Source organism: Eleutherodactylus coqui, chromosome 3, assembly GCF_035609145.1.
Source record: "Eleutherodactylus coqui strain aEleCoq1 chromosome 3, aEleCoq1.hap1, whole genome shotgun sequence".
NCBI lineage: Eukaryota > Metazoa > Chordata > Amphibia > Anura > Eleutherodactylidae > Eleutherodactylus > Eleutherodactylus coqui.
Genome location: NC_089839.1, coordinates 181,387,061 through 181,410,050, shown reverse-complemented (window position 1 = coordinate 181,410,050; position 22,990 = coordinate 181,387,061). Strand labels below are relative to the sequence as shown.

General features: G+C 44.0%; 1 protein-coding gene across 1 annotated transcript; it reads left to right on the top strand.

The window, feature by feature from the left end:
• Positions 1-591: 591 nt before the first annotated feature.
• On the top strand, positions 592-6,549 carry LOC136621259 (uncharacterized). The gene is made up of 2 exons (XM_066596616.1): positions 592-3,576; positions 6,449-6,549. Exons 1-2 carry the CDS (start codon positions 633-635, stop codon positions 6,547-6,549), a joined length of 3,045 nt encoding a protein of 1,014 aa, XP_066452713.1. The 5' UTR covers positions 592-632.
• The last annotated feature ends 16,441 nt before the right edge of the window (positions 6,550-22,990 follow it).

Here is a 22,990-nt window from a genome sequence, read left to right as displayed (position 1 = left end):
AAGCACGTAAGCTCGTCCGGAGCGTCACCATGTCAACGTTAGAGACTGGACTGTATGAGACAAGGTCTCACATCTCAGCTAGCTCCAGAAGCTCAAAAGGGTCAGTGAGTAGCTCTACAGTAGCCATTGCTCGTGCAAAAGCGGAAGCCGCCAAAATGCGAGTGCATTATGCTGAGCAAGAAAGGCAATTAAAAGTAGAGAAAGCACGCATGGAAGCAGCACTGGAAAAACTATCAGTAGAGAAAGAAGCTGCAGCTGCTGTGGCCGAAGCAGAGGCTTTGGAAGAAGCAGCGATTTACGCAAGTGAGAGATTCAGCAACATGTCTAGGCGCAGTTCTGGTCACCAAGACAATCTCCAGCGTACTTCAGACTATGTTCAGCTACATGCCAAGTCGGGTGACGACTTGTGCTCAGATCCGGGAGAGGAGTCAAACCTCCAAAAAGAGCTCCGCCAGCAACCGGTAACACAGAAAGTGACCTCAGCACACCAAATGCCCAACATCAAATTAGATAGCAGTTTGATATTCAGTCGGCCCTCAGTACAACCTAAGCTTGAACCAACAAATGTTCGGAGTACCACGGTCGCCACCAATAAGAATGAACCTTTAGACTGTGACTATTATCATAGCAGCATGTCAAAGAATCGCTGTAACTCAATAGGACCTGCACAAAGCAACTTACCTTCAGATCTACCATGCAGAGATCAAGGTATGACAGACCTCGTCAAATTCTTTGCACGACGTGAGCTAATAACTAAAGGACTCACAAAGTTTAATGACAGACCTGAAGGCTATAGAGCATGGCGTTCGTCATTCAGAAATATGATCAAAGATCTCGACCTGTCTGTAAGTGAAGAAGTTGACCTCCTAGTCAAATGGTTAGGCAACGAGTCAGCAGAACATGCAAAGCGAATTAGAGACATCAACATTAACTACCCAAGCAGAGGACTAAAAATGATATGGGAAAGACTGGAGGAGTGTTATGGCTCACCAGAAGTGATAGAAAATGCACTCTTCAAAAGGATTGAGGATTTTCCTAAGATTCCCAATAAAGGATTTCAGAAGCTGAGAGAATTAAGTGACCTGCTGATGGAACTCGAAGTTGCTAAAGGTGAGGGAGACTTGCAAGGTCTCGCATTTTTAGACACAGCACGTGGTGTCAACCCCATTGTACAGAAATTACCTTACAGTCTACAAGAAAGGTGGATTACGCAAGGCTCCAAGTACAAACAACAGCACAACGTTTCATTCCCTCCATTCTCCTTTTTTGTGGATTTCATAAGCCAACAATCAAAGACTAGGAACGACCCAAGTTTTGACTTCTCAACATTTGAAACCACTTACATCAGAACTAACAAACCTGCTTCACTTCGTAACCTGAAAGCTACACCTGTTGCAGTACACAAAACCAGCATATCTGCTGTGCATCCCTCAACAAGAGACCCTTGCAAAGACTGCCCTCTACATAAGAAGCCTCACCCATTGCAGAAATGTAGAGGATTCAGGGAAAAACCTCTTAAGGACCGGAAAGCCTTTCTCAAGGAAAACCAAATTTGCTACAAGTGTTGTGCCTCAACATCTCATCGGGCGAAAGACTGTACAGCAAACATCGAGTGTTCAGAATGTCATAGTAAGGAGCATACCACAGCCTTACATCCCGAGCCCGCCCCATGGACTCTCACGCCTTCTGACCAGGCTACAGAGCATGGCGGGGAGGAGAAAGTCACAGTACTTCCTGAAGTGTCACCCCAGTGTACCCAAGTCTGTGGAGAGGGCCTCAGAGGTAAATCCTGCTCTAAGATTTGTCTTGTTAAAGTTTATCCAATTGGACACAAAGAAATGGCTGTAAGGTTGTATACCATTCTTGACGATCAAAGCAACAGGTCCCTTGCCAGCTCTACTTTCTTCGACATCTTCGACATTGAAGGACATAGCTCTCCATATTCACTTAAGACTTGCACAGGTGTGACTGAAGAAGCCGGAAGAAGAGCTACTGGTTTTCAAATAGAATCCATGGATGGTGAAACATCCCTGCCTCTACCTAAACTGATAGAATGTAATCAAATTCCAAACAACAGAGAGGAGATTCCAACGCCTGAAGCAGCATTACCACATAAGCACTTGAAGACCATGGCCCATCTCATCCCTGCCTTAGATCCTAAGGCTCAAATAGTGCTTCTGCTTGGAAGGGACATCATAAGAGTCCACAAGGTCAGAAAACAGGTAAATGGCCCTCACAATTCTCCATTTGCACAGAAACTAGACCTAGGATGGGTCATTGTAGGTGACGTCTGCCTAGGAAATGTCCACAAACCATCCACGGTAAATTCCTATTGCACTAATACACTGGAAAATGGACGTCCATCCTTCTTCCAGCCTTGTCCTAACAGGTTCCTTATAAGAGACACACCTAGCAGTATTTCATACTCTGACTCTACGGAAATCGGGACCCATTTCTGTGACGAAGACAGAGACCACTTAGGGTGCACAGTGTTCCAGAGGACAAAGGACGACCACAAAATCGCCCCCTCTATTGAAGACGAAGCCTTCTTGGACATAATGGAACAAGGCTTTTTCAAAGATGAAGCAAACAATTGGGTGGCACCACTTCCTTTCAAAACTCAGAGACGCCATCTCCCCGACAACAGAGATCAAGCACTGAAGCGCTTTTTCTCACTCAGACGCAACCTTCTAAGAAGGCCAGATATGAGTGAACATTTCTTCACATTCATGGGGAAGATATTTGGAAACGGTCATGCGGAAGTTGCTCCACCTCTAAGAGAAAAGGAGGAACACTGGTACCTGCCAATCTTTGGTGTCTACCACCCTAAGAAGCCAGGACAGATCCGGGTAGTATTTGACTCCAGTTCACAGTATGAAGGAGTCTCCCTCAATGATGCTCTCATGACCGGACCAGACCTCAATAACACACTATTAGGAGTGCTCATTAGGTTCCGTAAAGGATTAATTTCCATTGTTGCCGACATACAGCAGATGTTTCATTGTTTTCTAGTGAAAGAAGAACATAGGAACTTCTTGAGATTCTTCTGGTTTAAAGACAACGACCAAACCAAAGACATAATGGAATACCGAATGAAAGTACATGTTTTTGGCAACAGCCCATCTCCTGCAGTCGCCATCTATGGACTCAAAAGGTCTGCCCGAGAAGGTGAAGAAGAATATGGACAAGATGTCAGGCAGTTTGTAGAAAGAGACTTTTATGTGGACGATGGCCTGAAATCACTTCCATCACCAGATGCAGCAATCGACCTACTCAAAAGAACCCAAAGTATGCTTGCTTGTTCGAACCTCAAACTCCATAAGATAGCTTCAAACAGCAAGGCTGTCATGAAAGCCTTTCCCACTCAAGATCACGCCAATGACCTGAAGGATCTAGACTTGGCAACGGCCACAATACCCTTGCAGCGCAGCCTAGGGCTCAACTGGGACCTCAACAACGACACCTTTACCTTTCAGGTGGATCAAAAGCCAAAACCATTCACACGACGCGGTGTCCTATCTACGATCAACAGCATCTACGACCCGCTTGGGTTTGCAGCTCCCGTGACCATTCAAGGTAAGATGCTGCTCAGAGACTTGACTGCAGATACATGCGATTGGGACTCCCCACTTTCCCCAGAGAAGGAGACATTGTGGGTAAAGTGGAGAGACTCCCTGGTAGCATTATCCGACCTACACGTTCCTAGGCCGTATGCACACGTGCCTATTGCAGAGGTCAAGTCTAAAGAGCTGTGTGTATTTTGTGATGCCTCAGTGAAAGCAATTGCTGCAGTTGCCTACCTCAAAACGATTGACATTAAGGGCCAGACACATATTGGGTTTGTGATTGGAAAGGCAAAACTGGCACCATCTCCTGAGCCTACCATACCGAGGCTGGAGCTTTGTGCTGCCGTTCTGGCAGTAGAACTAGCTGAACTCATTGTGACAGAAATAGATATGACACTTGATGACACAGAATTTCATACAGATAGCAAAGTAGTGCTGGGCTACATTTACAATGAGTCTAGGAGATTCTATGTGTATGTGCATAACAGAGTCCATAGGATTAGAAAGTCATCAAAACCTACTCAGTGGCGCTATGTACCGACTGATCACAACCCAGCAGATCATGCTACAAGAGCTGTACCAGCACCACTCCTTAAAGATACCACATGGCTCACAGGGCCAACTTTCCTTTATAAACCAGTACTGGATACTCACAAGAAAAGCACCTATGAACTGCTAGACCCAGATTCCGATGCAGAGGTTCGCCCTCAAGTTTCCACGCTCATTACGACCCTTTCTAGCAAACAGCTGGGATCTACACGTTTTAACAGGTTCTCAACTTGGAAGTCACTAAACCGCGCTGTAAGTTGCTTAATTCATATCGCCAGAACCTTCAGAGCCACGCCAGCAAGATCAAGTCATTGCAGAGGTTGGCACCGCTGTCCAAAGGGCTATACAGTGGATGAACTTACACAGGCCAAGGACGTTGTCATCCATTGTGTGCAACAAGAGATTTACGCAAGAGAACTAGAATCACTCCAAAATCAAAAGAATGTGCCTAAAGATAGTTCCCTCAGGAAACTTGACCCATATATAGATGCTAATGGACTGTTGAGAGTTGGAGGACGTGTCTCAAATGCACAGCTTGATAGTAACGAGTGCCATCCTGTAATACTCCCTAACGATCATGTTGCGTCTCTACTTGTGCGGCATTACCATGAACAGACTAAACACCAGGGACGTTTGTTCACTGAGGGAGCTCTATGTACAGCTGGATTTTGGATAGTTGGAGCCAAAAGACTTGTGAGTAATGTCATTTTCAGATGTGTTACATGCCGGAAACTCCGTGGTACGTTTCAGTCGCAGAAAATGGCTAGCCTCCCTGCTGACCGACTCAGCACTGAACCACCGTTCACAAATGTTGGGCTCGACGTGTTTGGCCCATGGTCCGTCACCACGCGGCGCACTAGAGGAGGCGAAGCAAACAGCAAACGCTGGGCTGTCCTATTCACTTGTATGAGCATCAGGGCAGTGCACATAGAAGTTATTGAGTCTTTGGACACATCCAGCTTCATAAATGCATTAAGACGCTTCATTTCTATAAGAGGTCCAGTCAAGCAAATCCGTTCTGATAGAGGTACCAATTTCATTGGAGCGTGTAAAGAGTTGAATATTCCCTCAAACATTGACAGCGACCATGTAAGAAGATATCTTGCGAACCAAGGTTGCACATGGTCATTTAACCCTCCACATTCTTCTCACATGGGCGGCTCATGGGAGCGTATGATCGGCATAGCACGTAGGATCCTTGATTCGATATTCCTCCACGAGGGCACTTCAAGACTCACCCATGAGACCCTCACAACTCTTATGGCTGAAGTAGTAGCTATCATAAATGCGAGACCATTAATGCCAATATCCAGAGATCCAGATGACCCTCCTTTGCTAACTCCTTCTACTCTACTCACGCAAAAGTTTGATGCAATTACAGCTCCTGCTGGTGAGTTTGATTCTAAAGACTTGTACAAGTGTCAATGGAGACGGGTACAAAGCTTGGCAAATGTGTTTTGGGAAAAGTGGAGGAAACAATACATCTCAACTTTACAGACTAGGAATAAGTGGCATTCCAGTAAACCCAACATGGAAGTTGGCAATGTTGTTCTTGTCAAGGACTCTCAGTCAAAAAGAAACGAATGGCCTATGGGACTCATAACCAAGGTTTTTCCTAGTGAAGACGGGAAAGTCAGAAAGGTGGAAGTCAAATTGTGCAAACAAAATGAGCCTAAACTCTTCTTCAGACCTGTTACAGAACTAATTTTATTACTCACAACGAAGAGGTCTTAATGTGGTAACCTTGGGTTACCAGACGGGGAGTGTCATGCCTTTGGCAGTCTCTGTTCAGTAAAATTGTCTGTACTGTATAAGGTATATGATATTGCTTTATTTCTGGCATTATTAGATGGACTTTCTGTTAGGGCTCCATCTAGTGTGCATTCACATACTGAGCCTCAGTGTATTTTGTCCTCTGAGGGATGCTGTACCTTTTACCCATGACCTCAGTGACATCATCAGCTCAGCCCACAGTAGCCATTTTCTGGCACATTCCCTCCATGTCTGGACTGCTCTAGAGACCCTCTGCAAACCTTTATTATCCAGGCTCACAGTGGCATCGTCGGTATGTGATAACTTCTACCTGATGTCCTACTCTTAGCATCCTGTGTGTATATATGTTCCCAGTTCCATGATTATACCACTTCTATAGTTTCTAGTCCTATGTGTGTTATTCAGATAGCATAGCATGTGTCCTAGTGTATGCGCATGCACACTTATCATCCCTCATGGCTGTATTACATGCTTCCTGTCTTCTCACATGTATGTAATGTATTCTATGTACTGCTATGTTAGTGTACATTGCTAAGTGCATCATTTTCTTTGTTCTACAGTTTTACCTCTACCTTGCAATAAAGTTGAAAGCGGACATTGCTCCATCGTCATTGTGTTGCAGGGAAGGTTATCTGCCTGTCTACTTATGCTCCACTCATAGGGAGGACAGAACAGTGGTATAGGGCTTGAACGTCACAGGGGGAAGTTGTAATGCCTTCCCTGTCTTTCAATTGGCCAGAAAAGCGCGCTAACGTCTCAGGGAAGGAAGTGAAAATAACCAGAACACCGCATGGTGTTCGTTACGAATAACGAACATCCCGAACACCCTAATATTCGCACGAATATCAAGCTCGGAAGAACACGTTCGCTCATCTCTAACCAAGACCAATTTCCTTTCCTCCAATCTCAATCTCAATAATCTTCAATATGAAGATTCAACTTCAGCTGCCTTACTCCATTCATCTCAGCGGCAGTGTGTCAATGCTGTGGAAATTGAAAATATCAAACAGCTGTTTAACCCCTTAAAGGGGTTCTGACATGAATAATTTTTTTATGCTTTAGCAGCCATTGTTCCCTGGTCTGCCTAATGGACCCAGGGAACCCATGGGTTAATGGCTGCTAAAGCATAAAAATCTTATACTTACCTGTTCTTCTGTTGTTGTTGACATCGGGGGGTCATCTCCCGGCAGCATATTAGCACTTTCTGCTTAGGTTAAGCAGCCTGACTAGAGCCACCTGATTGGTGCACGCTGTGCAGTCACGTGGTGCCGAAGAGCCAATCAGGTGGCTCTAATCAGCAGCGCTGCTTAACCTAAGCAGAAAGTGCTAGTATGCCTCCCGGCAGGCAGTCTTCTTCCTCCAGCAGCCGCGCCGCTCCGGGATCGCGCGCATGCGCAGTGGAGAGGTGCCCTCTGACAGGAGTCAGGACGGGCTGCGTCTCCACTGCGCATGCGCAGCACTCCGGAGTTCAGCCGGACGGACGGGCCGCCCACAGCAAGCACTGCTTGTGACGTGCTTGCTGTGGCGGTCCGTCCGTTGACCTCGGAAGTGCCTGACGGACGGACCAGAGCAGGAAGCGGTCTTTTTGACCGCTCCTGCTCTGCTTTAAAGGCACAGAAGAAGATGCCGGCTGGAGGGGACATGCCTGGCGATCGGGCCAGGCCAGGCAAGGTGAGTACAATTTTTTCTTTTTCATGTCAGAACCCCTTTAAGGACCAGTCTGTTTTATACCTAAAGGACCAGAGACTTTTTAGGGATTTTACCCATGTGGTTGTTTTACTATCCTATTTTTTTTTCCTTCAGCTACCAAAATTATTTTTGCTACATTTTTTTCCATGAAAAATAAAGTATGGGAATGGGTTGTTCATTTTGTTTCGGACATTTTGATTATGATCCTCATAATGCCATATAAGACCTCTGGGGACATTCATATGGTCGTTTTTTATTATCATTTGACATATTTCTACTGTAGCTGGGGCATCCATAGGAGTCGCAGGGGAAAATATCCCCTTGTAGTAACAATATTCACTAGCAGAGCTAATGAGGGTCTGCTAGGAACCTGCAGCTCTGCTGTGACAGGGGGCACCCAGCGGTCACTTGATCGCCAGGTTGCATAGTGGAAGAAACACTTTCACTTCTTAGTACATAGCTCTCATTGAGCACTCTGTACCCAGGAAAGGAGAAGGCAGAAGTGGTTAAAAAACACCTCTCCCTTCTCTTCCGGGTTCTCAGCTGTGACTAACAGCTGACAATCCGATCTGCTCCTGCTTGATTGCAGAAGCAGAGGCTTTAATCCTGTGCCGTACATCTACTATCAGGACCAAGCACCGTATATTTACAGCACTTGATCCTTAAAGGGTTAATCAAAAACTCCAGGTGGCAATTTATGAGTTTACAAAACAAGCATAAGAGTTGGGCCAAAGAACTGATAAAGTGGAAAATAAAACAGATAAAATTGTGGAGGCACTAGATGCAGATAAGACCAGGATTGAGGATCATGTAGCAAAAATTGTGCAAATTCTGTTACAGTTTGAAAGTCTGAAAAATGTACTAGATAAGATAACTTGTGATCATGAGGCCTACCTGAACATTTTAACACACTCAAAGATGAATATCTTCTAAGCCCTACTTTCTCAGGCTGACCTAGGAATCTTTTGTATGGTCGCATTCATCGAGCCCTGCCTAAACCGTGTAATACAAACCTTCCCAGAGACTTTGTCCCCAGGCTGCACTACCCTGAAGCTAGGGAGATGTTCATTTTTGATGCAAGGAACCTCTCATTTCTCCTTGGAACAGTTGTTCAACTCTTTGCAGACTTAGCCCCCTCCACACTAGAATGCAGATAGCAACTATGCCCAATTACTCTGGCACTACAGCAAGCTCAGATTTCCCTCCTCTCCTTTTAGGCGAAGTGTCAAGAGCACTCTGTAAGGTCCGCTTCTCGTGTCTGCCACCCTCATGAGATTCCGGGCAGCTGCAAGCGTCACTCTGCTCTCCCTGAGTGTATGGATCCTATATGTCTGCTTTTGTCCAGCACTAAGATGGTTAACCAAGTCTCTGGCTCTCAGCTCACCTGTGGGGTTAATAGGCATTACTCCTTTATTTAATGTGGGTTTTGGAACTTCCTCTTTGCCTTAGAATTGGTGTGTGTTAGTTTCTGAAACTCAGCATTCTCAGGTCTCCTACTCCTGTGTGCTCAGTCTGATCTGTGTCTTGTAAGTCTCCTTCAGCCTCGTTGTGTAGGCTCCTTATATCTTTCTTTGTGTACGTTTGTTTTATGTGAGTTCCCATTCCTGCCTATGGTTTGCCCCTGTCCTTTCCTGCATCTGTGTGATCCTCTGTCTGCTGCCAGTTCCTACATTTGCTACCGCATCAGGGATAGTCAGACCCGACGTTGCAGACAGGGCCGCTCTTATTAGGGAGATAACCTTGCTTGTAGGTAGGGGTTGTTGTAGCCGTTCTGAGGTCTTCACCTTGCTTTCAGGCCGGACCAGGGTTTAGCAGTGTCTCTACCTTTCCTGGAGCTGAGGGGTGTGGTGGTTGGATGAGTGATGTCAGTCCTCACCTGTTTCTGAGTGGCCCTGCTCCTATATAAGCTATGCTAGAATTGACCTCAGTGCTGGTCAATTTTCAGTTGCTGCCTGGACTGCTGCTGAGGAGCACAGCCTGCCACTGGAGCTCCTCCACCTTGCTGCAGTTGCTGCTTCAGTTAAGTTTCATTGCGGTTATGGTGTACTGTTCCCTTTTTGTATCAGGGCTCCCTGGTAGGGAATTATTAGTGGCCTAGGTACGAGTTGTGGGTCCGCACCTGTCGGAAGCGATCGGCCCGCCGAATAGGCGGGGCTCCCTCCCGGGATAGGGGGTTTGCAGGGAAAGGATTTCCCTTAGTTTTGTATTTATGTTGCACTGTTGTGCCTTTTCTTTTGTCTATGATTATTGCACGTCCGGTAAGGACGCAACAGTGGTCCTCCGATCCCTTTTGCAGCCAAGGGTCAGTCACTATTTTCCTAGTAATGGTCCCTCTTATTGTAGGAGTTAGCTACCAACCACACCAGGACAAGTCTAGGCTTGGTTGCTTGGCCCAGTGGATCCACACTCCCAAATCCGTAACACGCTCTATCAGTTACCTATCTAAAGGTTAAGAGATCCTGTGATCTTCCAGGATCACAATGGATCCACCATCTGAGTTGAGCACGTTTGCACCTCTTCAGCAATATCCAGCAAGATTATGAGAGAATCGTTCAGGGTTCCCGCAATGTTTCTGCCCGACATCCTATTTAAAGAGTACCAGGACAATGAGTATGCTCCTCTATCTTGACTGAAACGTTGTATCCCTGCAGTTATTTTTTGCTTAAAGCGAGGACTTAATGCACACTCTAAATGTCTTGCATAGAGGTTCCACTATAACCTCCTTAATCTGTACAATAATGTTCCATAACTAGTTAGAGGTTGAAATGTTATGAAGGAGGTCCGTAGTGGCATGCAGTAACCATAAAATTTCGAGTTGCATAAAGTTTGATCAGGGACATGCTGTGGAATACTGCTCCTTTCATATAGCCTTTTTAGATTATTTTATGGCTGTTACATTTATAGCTCTAGGATACACACACTTAGTTTAAAATAAAGAACAAAAATATCCCGCGCCTTGAAAGAAACCAATCTTTTTTTATTTTGTTTAAAACAACGCGTTTCGACACATAATTGGGTCTTTATCAAGTTTATATAAACTTGATAAAGACACAATTATGTGTCGAAACGCGTTGTTTTAAACAAAATAAAAAAAGACTGGTTTCTTTCAAGGCGCGGGATATTTTTGTTCTTTATTTTAAACTTTATTATCCAACCAGACCGTGCTTGCAAACACGGTGAAAGGATTTCCCCGGACGCCGCTCCAAAAGGACATACGGAGAAGCAAGAAACCTGCTGAAGGCAAACGTGGACAACAGGTGCAGAGGGGTTATTTCCTTACCACCGGATTAACCCTTCTGGCACCGGGTAAGTCCACTTCTTCTTTTTTTCTTTTTTTTAGCTATAAAAGCACCTGAAACTGCTAGCGAGGCGCATTCTAAAGCACATTTTCTATACACACACTTAGGCCACTCTCATGCATCTGTTTTTTACCACGATTACCGCAGCATTTTGAACACCACAGTAATCGCGGTATAATGCACCCATTGACTTGAATGGAGCCTTGCAGACGTGCTCAAATATGGCACTGTCTAGTGCCATGATTTTCAAGTACTGTCTGCTCTATTATCCGCGTTTAGCGCACCTCATCAATGATGGGATGTGCTACAAACCACTGCTGGAGGCAGGAACAAAGTAAATCCAAAAGCGAAAGTAAAATTGTGGTGAAGTGCCGCAATTGAAAGTGGCCTTTTAGTATGCTCGCTGTCAACGTTGAGCTGTCATGTTGTTTGACAGTCTTGGGGAGATTTGAATGACCATGTTGTTAGGTTATCTCTACATCATGGTTTTTAAGGGTACGTCATGGGAGTGGGGTACTTCCCGCAAAATGACATACCCTTACGTCATAGGGATAGAGCAAGATCATAGCAGATCTCGCGCTATCCCGCAGCGGGAGATGGCTGTCACTAGTAGGCAGCCTTCCGCTGCGACAGCAGGGGGCATCGGAGATGTGCCCACCCGCTGTTAACCCCTTTCCTGCCGCGATCTAAGTAGATTGCGGCAGGGAAAGGGTTCACAGAGGGAGCGAGCTCCTCTGTGACTTCAGCTGGCTCTCGCGATAACCCGGCTGGTTGCTATGGCAACAGGACTCCAGATACCAGCATTGTAGAGTGCTGGAGTGCGTTAGGCCAGATTAGGGGGTGAATTGTGCTTTCGGTCTGCATGTGGTAGGACCACCTAAAAGCTGGTTACAAATCCACCTATAGTCTGGCGACTCCACACTCGCTAGCTAGAGTGATGAATCGAGGCTCTGCCGTAACACTTGTGAAGCGCTCAGAATAGTCAATCTGTGACAAATCGTTGAAGAAAAATCATACTCGCCTCACCTGATCTCCCAATACTCACGTTCTGCTGGTACCTGGTCTACTTCCTGCTGCAGCAATGGCGTCACCAACATTGAGGACATGTGATCGATTTGGTTGATGATTAGCTGCAACAGTCACATGTCTCCATACTGGAATGTCATTGCTACAGCAGGAAGTAGAGAGGAATGGGGGACCAGGCATTGGCGGATCAGGAGCAGCAGGGGATCAGGTGAGGCAAGCTTGACTTTATGTTTTACCGCAACCAAGTGTGATTGTTCTTAATAAAAGAAACCAAGTAATCTTGTTGATATGATACCTTTTAATGGCTAACAAAAGTACATGATGATATAGCAAGTTTTCGGATCCTCTCAGAATTCTTCCTCGGGCATAATGAAACAGATCTAAAGACGTATTTATGTAAAAACATACACACATGATCACATGGGAGGGCACAGACATGGTAAACTTAATTTGCACTTAGATAAATAACACAGACAGGACAAGAGGACAAAGATGTTGTGATTAGTAGCACCTAGATAAATACCAGGGAGGGAATGAGCATAACAGTAAATAATTAGTCCAGTGACAAGGCATGTGAAAGTTTATAGGTCAGCTTGTTAGCTTTGCTCTGGATGTCTCATGTCTCATACTAGAACAATACCTCTGCAGCGCCACCTATTGGATGGTGGCATTCCTTCAACAAAGGTATCATATCTACAACATTACTTGGTTTCTCTTACTGAGAACAATCACACTTTGCTCTACTGGCTAACACAGGACTAAACTCTTTTTGCTTTACCGCAACTAGTGATACACGAATATTTGAAATGTTCTATTCGGCTGGCCAAACTTTTGCGCAAATTTTTTTCTATTCAAATTAGTTGAAACTGAACCGGAAGTTCACCAAAAACCCTAAAACTGGTGTCTAACACTGTCTAAGAGCCAAAAAAGCTCATTATAATACTCTGAAAGTGTTATACAGGGCTTTTATAGCTCTTAGGCTGCATTCACATGAACGTATATCGGCTCGGTTTTCCCGCCCCTAAGTTTCCCGGGCCTAAGTTTCTTGAATTAGCCCCGCCCCCTCTCTGCCTCCTTTCCGCCCCGCTGCACTATTTGCAATGGGGAGAGGCGGGACAGGGGCGGGGCTAATTCAAGAAACTTAGGCCCGCCCCTGTCCCGCCTCCTTTCATTGCAAATAGTGCAGAGGGGCGGAGAGGGGGCGGGAGCTCAGTTCCTGCTCCTGGCTCTTCCATCCTCCCCCCCCTGCAGATGGAGAGGACATATATCGGCTCGGCGTGAAAACCGAGCCGATATATGTTCATGTGAATGCAGCCTTAGGCAGTGTTACACTCCAGTGTTCAGGATGAGTATTAAGAAACCGAACCAGCAGAACCCTTCTTTGGGTAGAACATTACTAAAAGCTCAGTTCAGGTTTGTGGCAAACCAAACTTTTAGAAAAGTTTGACCTAAAACAGGATTCAACAGGCTCAGTTCGCTCAACACAATAAGCAAACTTAAAAAAAAAAAAATTTGGATAACCCGTTAAAATCCATATTCTGTAATCTCCAGCTAATGGCAACATCAATGGCCAGAATTTTAACTTTTCAGAGGTTTTTTTGACAATAGCATGTTATAGCATATCACTGAAATATGTTGCTTCTTACTTTTCAGCAGGAAACTGTGTAACCTGCAGATTTTGCTGTGTATTCACCAGGAATTTGACCCCTACTGGGGGAAAAATCCTCTTTGAAAAGCCTGGACAGAAATTGATGTGCAAAGGATTTAAAAATCTGCATCATAGGTCATGTTGCTTAAAAAAAAATTTGAAGCCAATGAATGAACTCTGTTAAAATGTGCCTTCTATTATAATCCACTGTGGATTTGAACTTTACAAATCTGCATGTAAAATCCACAGCATTTCCATCCTGTGTGGACCTGGCCTTAATAGAAGTATAATGGAGTATCGTTGACATCGAGCTTACACTCCGATTATTAAACCATGTGTTATAATAGGAAAATGAGTCTGATGGATTAGAAATATAAAATAACACTCATGAATATGATATTAGATTCCCGTATAATGTAGACAGAGGTTAACATGTCTAAGTGATCCAATTTTCCGCTGGACTGATGTGGGCAAGGAAGAAGAAAGGAACAGACGTCAGCACAGGACAAGTCCTTCATGTTGGTTTTACTATGACTGTGTTTATGGCAGTTTGCTAAGCAGCTCCAGGCTGTAACTTTGATGTGTCTGTGAGTCACCAGGGTACCTTATCAAGAAGAATACAATTTCCACAAAGAAAAAGGAAACACGATGACAGCGATCGTTCAAGCATACACATATATAAACCTAATGTATTTATATTCCCCCTGTACTTTGAAACCAGACAAACTGAAACATCAAAGGCAGCTACAAATTTATACAGCACTAAAAAGAAGAAGAAAATACAGCGCATGGTCACTTCAAGCGTTTGAAATACAGACGCTGCAAAAAACAAGGAGTGAAGAATTTTAAAATGCCCAAAGAAACTTCCAATTTTTGTGACTGAAAAGGATGATTATGTGCAAAAAAATCAGTTTTATGTGAATTAGAGCCATACAAAAGCTAAGTTATTCCTTCTCCAGAAGCAAAGGTTCAGTTCATTGCATCTAAATATCCTGACCGTGGCAAAGGGATTTATCACCTCCTTTCCGTATAGTAGTCCGCCCTAGCTATGTAAGCACTAGAAACATTTGGGTTTTATAGGGCAGTGCGATACTGCTCCTTTCTTGTCACTGCTTAGTGCAAGCATGACCGAAATAATCTAAAGTAGGCGCAGTTTTTAGGCAACCAGTCTGTCATAGATTACTTAGCGTGTCACTTTAGCTTACTGTTGCTTCGGGTGAGGAGAGAGAGAGGACAGGTAGCATACAGAGTAGTGAAGGTTGGCGAAATAATCATACCCTGCAAAAGGAGTCTTAAAGACTATGGACACCTTTGGGGGACTTTTTTCACTGAAATGCATTTATTTGGAAATGGCAATCATTTTTGCCTTAGGGTTTGATTAAACATTTTGGAGCTTTTATCTTCTGCAGCTTCTATATATCACAATACATAGACACTGCAGTCCAAGTCTCAGTAGGAGAGTCACCAATGTGCTGGACTAATGTTTTAGTTTGCAGCTCATATTTCTCCTTTCCTGTATGCTTTTATAAGATAATTTATGACCAGAACAATTTAGGGCCACTGTGAATGAAGATGAGCAAGTCGGAATGATCTCCAGCCCCAGTTTCCACAATTCACTCAGCAGTGCTCATTTCCGTGTGAAAGCCCAGGAGAGATCATCGCTGGGACAACCTGGTGGGCATCAGCTTCCAAAAGTCGTCCTATGGAAAACCCCCTATAGCTGATAAAAAGTGCAGGAAAGAAGAGATAGAGCTTGAAAACCAAGCTGTCAATCCAGTACACTGACGGATCTCCTACTGAGGCTTAGACTGCAGTGTCTATATACAGTTATATGTAAAAGCTGCATAAGACAAACTGTGCAAATTGGAAATAAACCGTATTGCAAAAATGATTGTCAACCCAAAATACATTACTTTAAGAGAAAAAAATGCCTTTCAAATGTTTTCTTAGTCTTTCACAAGGGCGTAACTATAGGGGATGCAGGGGATGCGGTTGCACCTGGGCCCAGAAGCCTTAGGGGGCACATAAGGCCTCTCTTCTCCATATAGGGAGCCCAGTACTGTAAGTAAAGCATTATAGTTGGGGGCCCTGTTACAAGTTTTGCATCGGGGCCCGGGAGCTTCAAGTTACGCCTCTGGTCTTTAAGCATGGGTCCTATTAATTTTAGATTGCACAAAACTCCTTGAGAGTTGTACAGTTGCTTCATGAATTGTGCGAGCCAACATGCTGCCTGTAATTCTCTACATCAGATGTAAATTTGGGGAGTAAAGCAAAAGTATAGTGATACTTTGATAGTTTAAAAGCTAGTTCAGCCCTGTACTGAAAATAGGTTCAGCAAACAGGAAAAGCAGTTTGACATCAGTCAAGCCATCACCAATATCATTCTGTGTTATCCCAGGTCTTCCTACATTAAAACATTGAAAAAAAACCAATGCTGCCCTTCAATCCTCACCACTTGGTTCTTATTAATTTTAAGTCTCAATTCCTTTCAGTGAGATTTGAGATAATTAAATGCATGATTGTCCATCCTACACTGAAATTCAGGAACCAAAGATAAAGGGCACTTCTGAAACTTTCTGATCTGCCAATCATATTGAAAAACAAAATGTCTTTGGCTGAAGAATATCTTTAAACTCCATTCGCAAAGTTGGGAAAAGTCCAGAGTTTGTAGAACTATTGCTGAGTGCAGTCAAGTAAATAACAGTCAAGGCCTCAATTACTGGAGATCAACCTTAAACACTAGGAATCCATCACCTCTGCAGCTGGATGTACTGCAAGCTACCTCGATGAGAGGTAACACCTTCCCTGTGGTACCAAACAGATTTTATCTCACTCTTATGCTTATACACTACTGACTTAAAAGAGATGCCATGGGCTTGGTTCCTATTACCCCTCACAGTAAGGACCCACAGTATAGTTCTTGCAATAGGAGTGGGATGTCTATGGAAGACAAAACTCTTACATAGCTTTACTGTATGTCTCTAAAAGAGGCTTCCAGGCCTAACTTATAATCTGTAATAAGGTATTCACCTCTGATGTGCCATTAATAACACTGTTGTCTCCCAACATGGAAAAGAATTCTTGGGGACCCCTCAGGCACCAGGTCCTGGGCATGATTACTATCGCAGCACCCTTATAGCTAAGTACCTGGTTTCTGATGGGGAAAGAGGATTGGTTTATCTTGTGCATGGACCTCCTGTGTACCAAAGCCACAGCAACTTCCTCTTGATAATAAAAGATATGACATCTCCTATCATACATCCCTAGATTTAAATCTGTATAAGGTATAGAGAGAAGTACTTCATATGCAGGAGACTCCTGAGCATATAATAACAGAGTCAGCTCGCCCCCACTGATAACAGAACCACTCAACTGGAATAGCTGTGTGTATCACAGCTTTAGGCTGCATCCACATGGGCTACAAAATCTCGCTACACATGGTTTCCAATGGATTCATTCACATGAGAGATGCTTTGTAGCCTGAAAGAACCCATTGAAAACCATGGGCTTCACATACATGCGATTTGTAGCGAGATTTTGTAGCCCGTGTGGATGCGGCCTGAAGCACACGTTTATAGGTCACTGCTGGCCCCATTGATAGAAGGATCTAGAAGTAATGGAGGATAATAATGCCTCCACTCCAGCACTTACCACAAATTCGAATGGCATAAAGAATTTATTTGCAGGATCCAAGGACAGTGATGGCAACACGTTTCATCGCAGGACCAGTAGACCAATTGTTCTTTCTTAGATTTAAATCTCCTTTTCCTTAGTTTATCATTCCTTTCACATGCATATACTCTTTATTAATTTTCTACCTCGCTGGAAGTAGTATTTTTTGTAACAGTTTACATTGTGGATAAATTCTAATTCCTGACCTTTGAGAAGAGATGATTAGATCTGTGTCGCTGCTTGTTGGGTAATTCTTCACAGTTATGCATAGCACGTCTGTTAGGATTTCATTTGTCAACTTATTTTGTTTGAGGTAAATGTATATACATGAAAACAGTCTTGGTGCGAGAAGGAAGCTGAAGCACGTGAGAAAATCAAGTGTACAGGATGACATTTACTTAAATTCAGAAAGTGTAATGGATGTAGTCAACTGGATAATTCAAGCAAGGTGTTAATATTCTACCATTGTGCAGATAAACGACTTTGCTTTACAAACTGCAATGAGTAAAAATTAACTAGTCCACTTGGTAGAAAACTACATTAGTGAACTAAAATAGTAATAAGAGGCTCTCCAGAAGCATTATAAGGGCAGCTTCAGACGAGCGTATGTGCAAATACATTCTCCTCATTGCTTGTGCAAGAAATGCGAGCAAACAAATCGTTACTGAGAATGAACCCATTGACATCAATGGGGTCTATTCTCTACATATTTTACATATATAGTTTATGCACATACAAACACGTGTAAATATGTCTGTTTGAAGCCAGCCTAACACCAACTTCCAGCATGCCCTGAATAATCTGTATCAGGTCCCCTACCTACCATGTGCTATTATAATACTGGTGTCTTCTTATGTGATGGGGGGGGGGGGCTTCTAAGGCTCCATGGCCCGGTAGCAACTGTTAGCCCGGCACCCCTTATAGCTATGCCCCTGGTCTGAAACCCTCAGCTCCGAACCACTTGGTCTCAAGCTGATGTCGGGGGAGATAAGCATCAGGTAGTTGGATTTCAACAGCCTGATTCTTTTGTTCTCAGGGAGCTAAGCCCCAACCAGATGTATCTGGCAGCGACTTTCTCCCTCTCTACATTGAGAACTCGTGCACCTTAGCCAAGCCAAGCGTGAATGTGATAGTATGAGGCTGGGCAGGACATAGTATGAGGCTTATCTGGCTTCATATTTGCAAAGCAAAGTGTAAGAGAAATAATCTCAAGTTGAACTGACTTTCTTCATGCTTGTGCTGGGTTTGTGCGTATACACAGCAGCCAATCTAAACATACAGAGCTGCCATGCAAGGCATGAATGTGAATTAAAGCAGTAGCCTGAGAGAATGATAAGGGAGAGAATTTTTATTAGGAAAAGGGGATATTAGAGATGTGACCTGACCCACAGCAGCCAGTGACAACAGGACAGGCAGAGCTTGTTAGTAAGCTCCCGCCCCCTCATGTTGCTAGCTGCCAACAAGGGAGCTTAGCACTTTAGCTTCCACCCTGTCCTGCCTTCTCTCCTTGCCGCGAGCCGACGAGGGGGAGGGAAGGGGGTGACAGCTTAACAGGGCTAAGCTGTCTACCCTCACCCGATGGCATAGTGGGCTTTGCATATATGTGCTGGATCCAGGCTGTCTGAATGGGCGCACAAATGGTAGATTTGAGCGCCCGTTCACATATTTTTACGGCGCTGGCACGTGAACGTAAAAACGCCAACACTCATGTGAAAAAGCCCGTACAAAAATATTAATGTTGATTTTAATTATGTAAGACAAAGAAGTTTGATTATGTACAGTTAATAACCAATTGAAAAGAAGTTGCATACTTCAATGTTTTCATTTCACAGTCCTAACACTAACTACATTCCAATTAAACACTATTGATGACCTATCATCAGGATAGGCCATCAATACTTAATTGTCTGGGGTCTGGCGACTGATCAGCTATGCAGGAGGATGCTGTCAGCGCCGAAATAACACAGAGGGCAGCACTTGTAACTGAAGGCAACGCACTCATTGAAATCAATTGGAGCCGTGCATGCAATTACAAGCACCGGCCACTACATGGGAGGTCAGAGCAGAGGCTTCTGCTCTGACCTCTGTGTATTTGGAGTAGAAGTCTCTGCGTCGACCTTCCATGTAGTGGCCATTCTACCTCAGAGTTGCATGCAAATTTAGCCCCAGCATATGGGATAAATCCGTGTGCGGCTGCCCACTTTGTTTCCATGCAGAAACCACGTCAGTCATTTCTTTTCCACAATGTGGATGTCAAAATCTGTGTTAGATAAAATCAATGTTGTAAGAACTACAGCCCATATTTCTATAGCATTCAATCGAATGCTAAAATAATGCGAATATCGCTGCGAATGGTATTGTGGAATCTGCGCCCAACCCGCAACGGAATTATGCTGTATGAATGGGGTCTTAAAAAACATCAGTTCTCATGAAATCAAATATATCATAGTATATCCAATATATCATATAAAGTATGTTTCCATGCACATCGGTGTATTATCTGAGCTTTATCTCCGTTACGAATCCTGCATATTGCAAGACATTTCCAAGTAACCTTTCTAGAGAAAAAAAAGCTCATGTATGGTCACAACAAAAGTGCACGTAGTTATTTCCTAGACATCATAAAACTTCTGTAACTTTATTTACTGTAATTCGCTGAGTGTTTCCAGTGGTTTGGAGTGAGACAATGGCAGTTATTTGTCACATTTTGTTACAGCCCTGGTCACCAAAGTAATGAGTCCATCAATCACCCGCCTTTCTAGGGTGAGTAAAAATATAAGCAATTTGTATAATAGTCTTAAGGAGAGTCCGCCGGAGTTTCAGCAGAAAAGAGCAGAGTGCTCACAAAAATACGCTTTAGAAATAAGACACTTTGAAAGGCAAAGCAGAGAATGGAAGAATATAGTTTATAAAAAAATATTTATATATTACTGCTGGAAGTATAAACAAAGGAACAGCATGATTAGAATATTGATAGAGTAATTCTCACCGTGGGACCCGACCCAAGCGCCTGCAGAGAGCAGCGCGTACTCACCCGCGCCCGACAGCTCCGGATCTTTCATGTGCCGGCTGCCGCATGCGCAGACCTGAGCCGGCGGCGGGTGAGTGACGTTTGTTAACGCAATCCTATGCAGGCTTCCAGCGGCGGAAATCCCGCCGCGGAATTTCCGCCCGTCTGCAGGCGGCCTAATAGATAATGCAAAACATTGCACACCTGTAGAGAACTTCTATTGACAATTAATATCTGGCTACCATTAAAGCACCCTAGTGAGTTGGCTGTGCAATAAGCAGCTCTACCACAGATCTGCTCATAGTCCTTTTTTAATGGGACAATATCTATGCTGAATTTCTGATTTTGATTCAGTGAAATGTCACTTCTCTTTTTCCATGCATAGATTTAAAATCTGTGTGCGGAAAAAAACTCGCTATATAGATGATTCCCATTATGGCACAGATTCCCTTTCAAATAAGCTTGCTCTGGATTTTATGATCAATCAGTGCAAATTTCGCATCAAATCTATGGCAAAAATTTGCAATGTGTAGGCTGGTTTCACATCTGCATTGAAACTTCTGTACAGAGCAGGAAAGCGGAATTCCCAACGTGGCCATGATAATCACGGACGCATAACAGGACAATACGAAACCACTGATTCAATAGGATTTCAGTGGTTTAGTTTAGTTTTCACTTTTCTCGGAGGTAAATTGTACGAGCCAGAAAAGATAAGACCTGCCCTGTCTTCCTGTGGTTATTTTCAAACTCCTGCGCTCCTTGCGCTGACGCTTGTCTGAAACTGCCCTTAAAGCCTCTTTCACATGGGCGACAGCAATATAGTCGTGAGAAAATGGTAGCAATATCACATCTGTGTTCTTTGGGATATCGCTACATTTTCTCGTGGCAATACCACAATTTTGTCTGGATTTTTTTTTTTTGGGGGGGTGGCTTGAAATATAGGCCCTACTGTGAAAATAAGCCCTTTCTCCCTCTAAAAACAAACAAAAAAATATATATATCACCTATCAGGCGCTATGCGCTCCGGCGCACTTCTCCGCAGGTTGCTGACACACTTGCTTGCAGTTTTCAGCCAATGCTTCCTGGGCAGAAGTTCAAAACCCCTGCCTATAGGAAGCACTGGCTCTGATTGGTTCTCGAGCACTGCGGCTCAGCCAATTACTGCCATGCTAGATGAACCATTCACAGCCATTGCATTGAATGGCTGTGATTGGTTCATCGAGCGTAGCAGTGATTGGCTGAGCCATGGAGCTCAAGAACCAATCAGAGCCAGCACTTCCTGGAGGCGTGATTTTTGAATCCCTGAGCAGTAAGCACTGGCTTAAGACAACAGAAAAGCGTGTCGGAGCTGCGGCGGAGCTACACAGCGCCTGTTAGGTAATGTATAGAGTTTTTTTTTTTTTTCTTTTTTATGCAGCTTGGGGTTATTTTAGGAGAAACAGTAGGATTTCCTGCTGTAAAAGTTGCATCGCACTGCACAAAAGGCTCCATAGGGGAACATGGGATACAAAACCAATCAAATGATGGCAATATTCACAACTCGGCGATTTTTTTTTTTACTTGCAATGTAACAGCCTACAAAACATCGCAAATGTGAAGGAACCCATTGCAAAGGATGAGCTTCACATTCAAGTGATTTGTAGCACTGTCGCATCACAAGAAAGTTGCGCAATTTTGTCATCCGTGTAAAAGCAGCCTTGGGGCTTATTCACAGGACTGTATTTACGCAGGTATTTTGGTGTGTAAAAAAACAAACCTAAAATGCGACCATGCGAAGCATTGAATTTCAATGTTTTCATTCAGACAAACGTTTCTTTTTTCCGTGTAAAATATTTTATAAAGTATCTGATATTATGGGTCTTGACCTGTTTTTTGCCGTGCTAGTAACAAACTCCCATAGACTTCTATGTCAGCTGTGAAAAGGGAGGGGAGAGAGTTACTCTGCGTACAACGCTGGGAAAAAAGACAGCTGGCCATAATTTAGCATTATTTGTCATTCTGAGCATTTTATATTGATTGTTTCTTGCCGTCACTTCTGCGTATTTTTTAACATTCACGCAGCAGTGCCCTATGTGAATGGCTTTAAATACGCGAATTAAGATCAGAACTCGATCGGGTCAAAAAGTCATTGATGTATGCTGTGTAGAGATGAGCGAGCACCAAAATGCTCGAGTGCTCGTTACTCGAGTCGAACTTCCCACGATGCTCGAGGGTTCGTTTCGAGTAACGAACCCCATTAAAGTCAATGGGCGACTCGAGTATTTTTGTATATCGCCGATGCTCGCTAAGGTTTTCATTTGTGAAAATCTGGGAAATTCACAAAAGTGATGGGAACGACACAGAAACAGATAGGGCAGGCGAGGGGCTACATGTTGGGCTGCATATGAAGTTCCCAGGTCCCACTATTAAGCCACAATAGCGGCAAGAGCGCGTCAGGTTGTGACCAATTAGAGGCAGCTCATTCAGCAGGTGGGGATTTTAAAGCCCCGGCTGCTGAATAGTATAGAGAAGCAGTTCAGGAGAACTGCCGGTGGCCGCAGCTGAACTCTGGCTGCAGTGGAAAGGTGAGTATATGTATTTTTTTATTTTTACACATTTCAGGATGAATTGCAGGGAAGGGCTTATATATTTAACCCCTTCCCAACAATTCATCCCATGATCGCCCGCAGCGCATTGCTTTCAATGGAGCTGGCTGTATTGCCGGCTCCATTGAATTCAATGGGCTAACAACGTTCTTCTCTGCCACAGCTGTTACAGC

Bases quoted from the DNA above. Each gene is read 5' to 3' on its own strand.
- LOC136621259 (XM_066596616.1), top strand. From the start codon at position 633: ATGTCAAAGAATCGCTGTAACTCAATAGGACCTGCACAAAGCAACTTA. The intron at 3,577-6,448 runs GTAAGATGCTGC...TTTGTTCTACAG, and splicing joins AGCTCCCGTGACCATTCAAG to TTTTACCTCTACCTTGCAAT.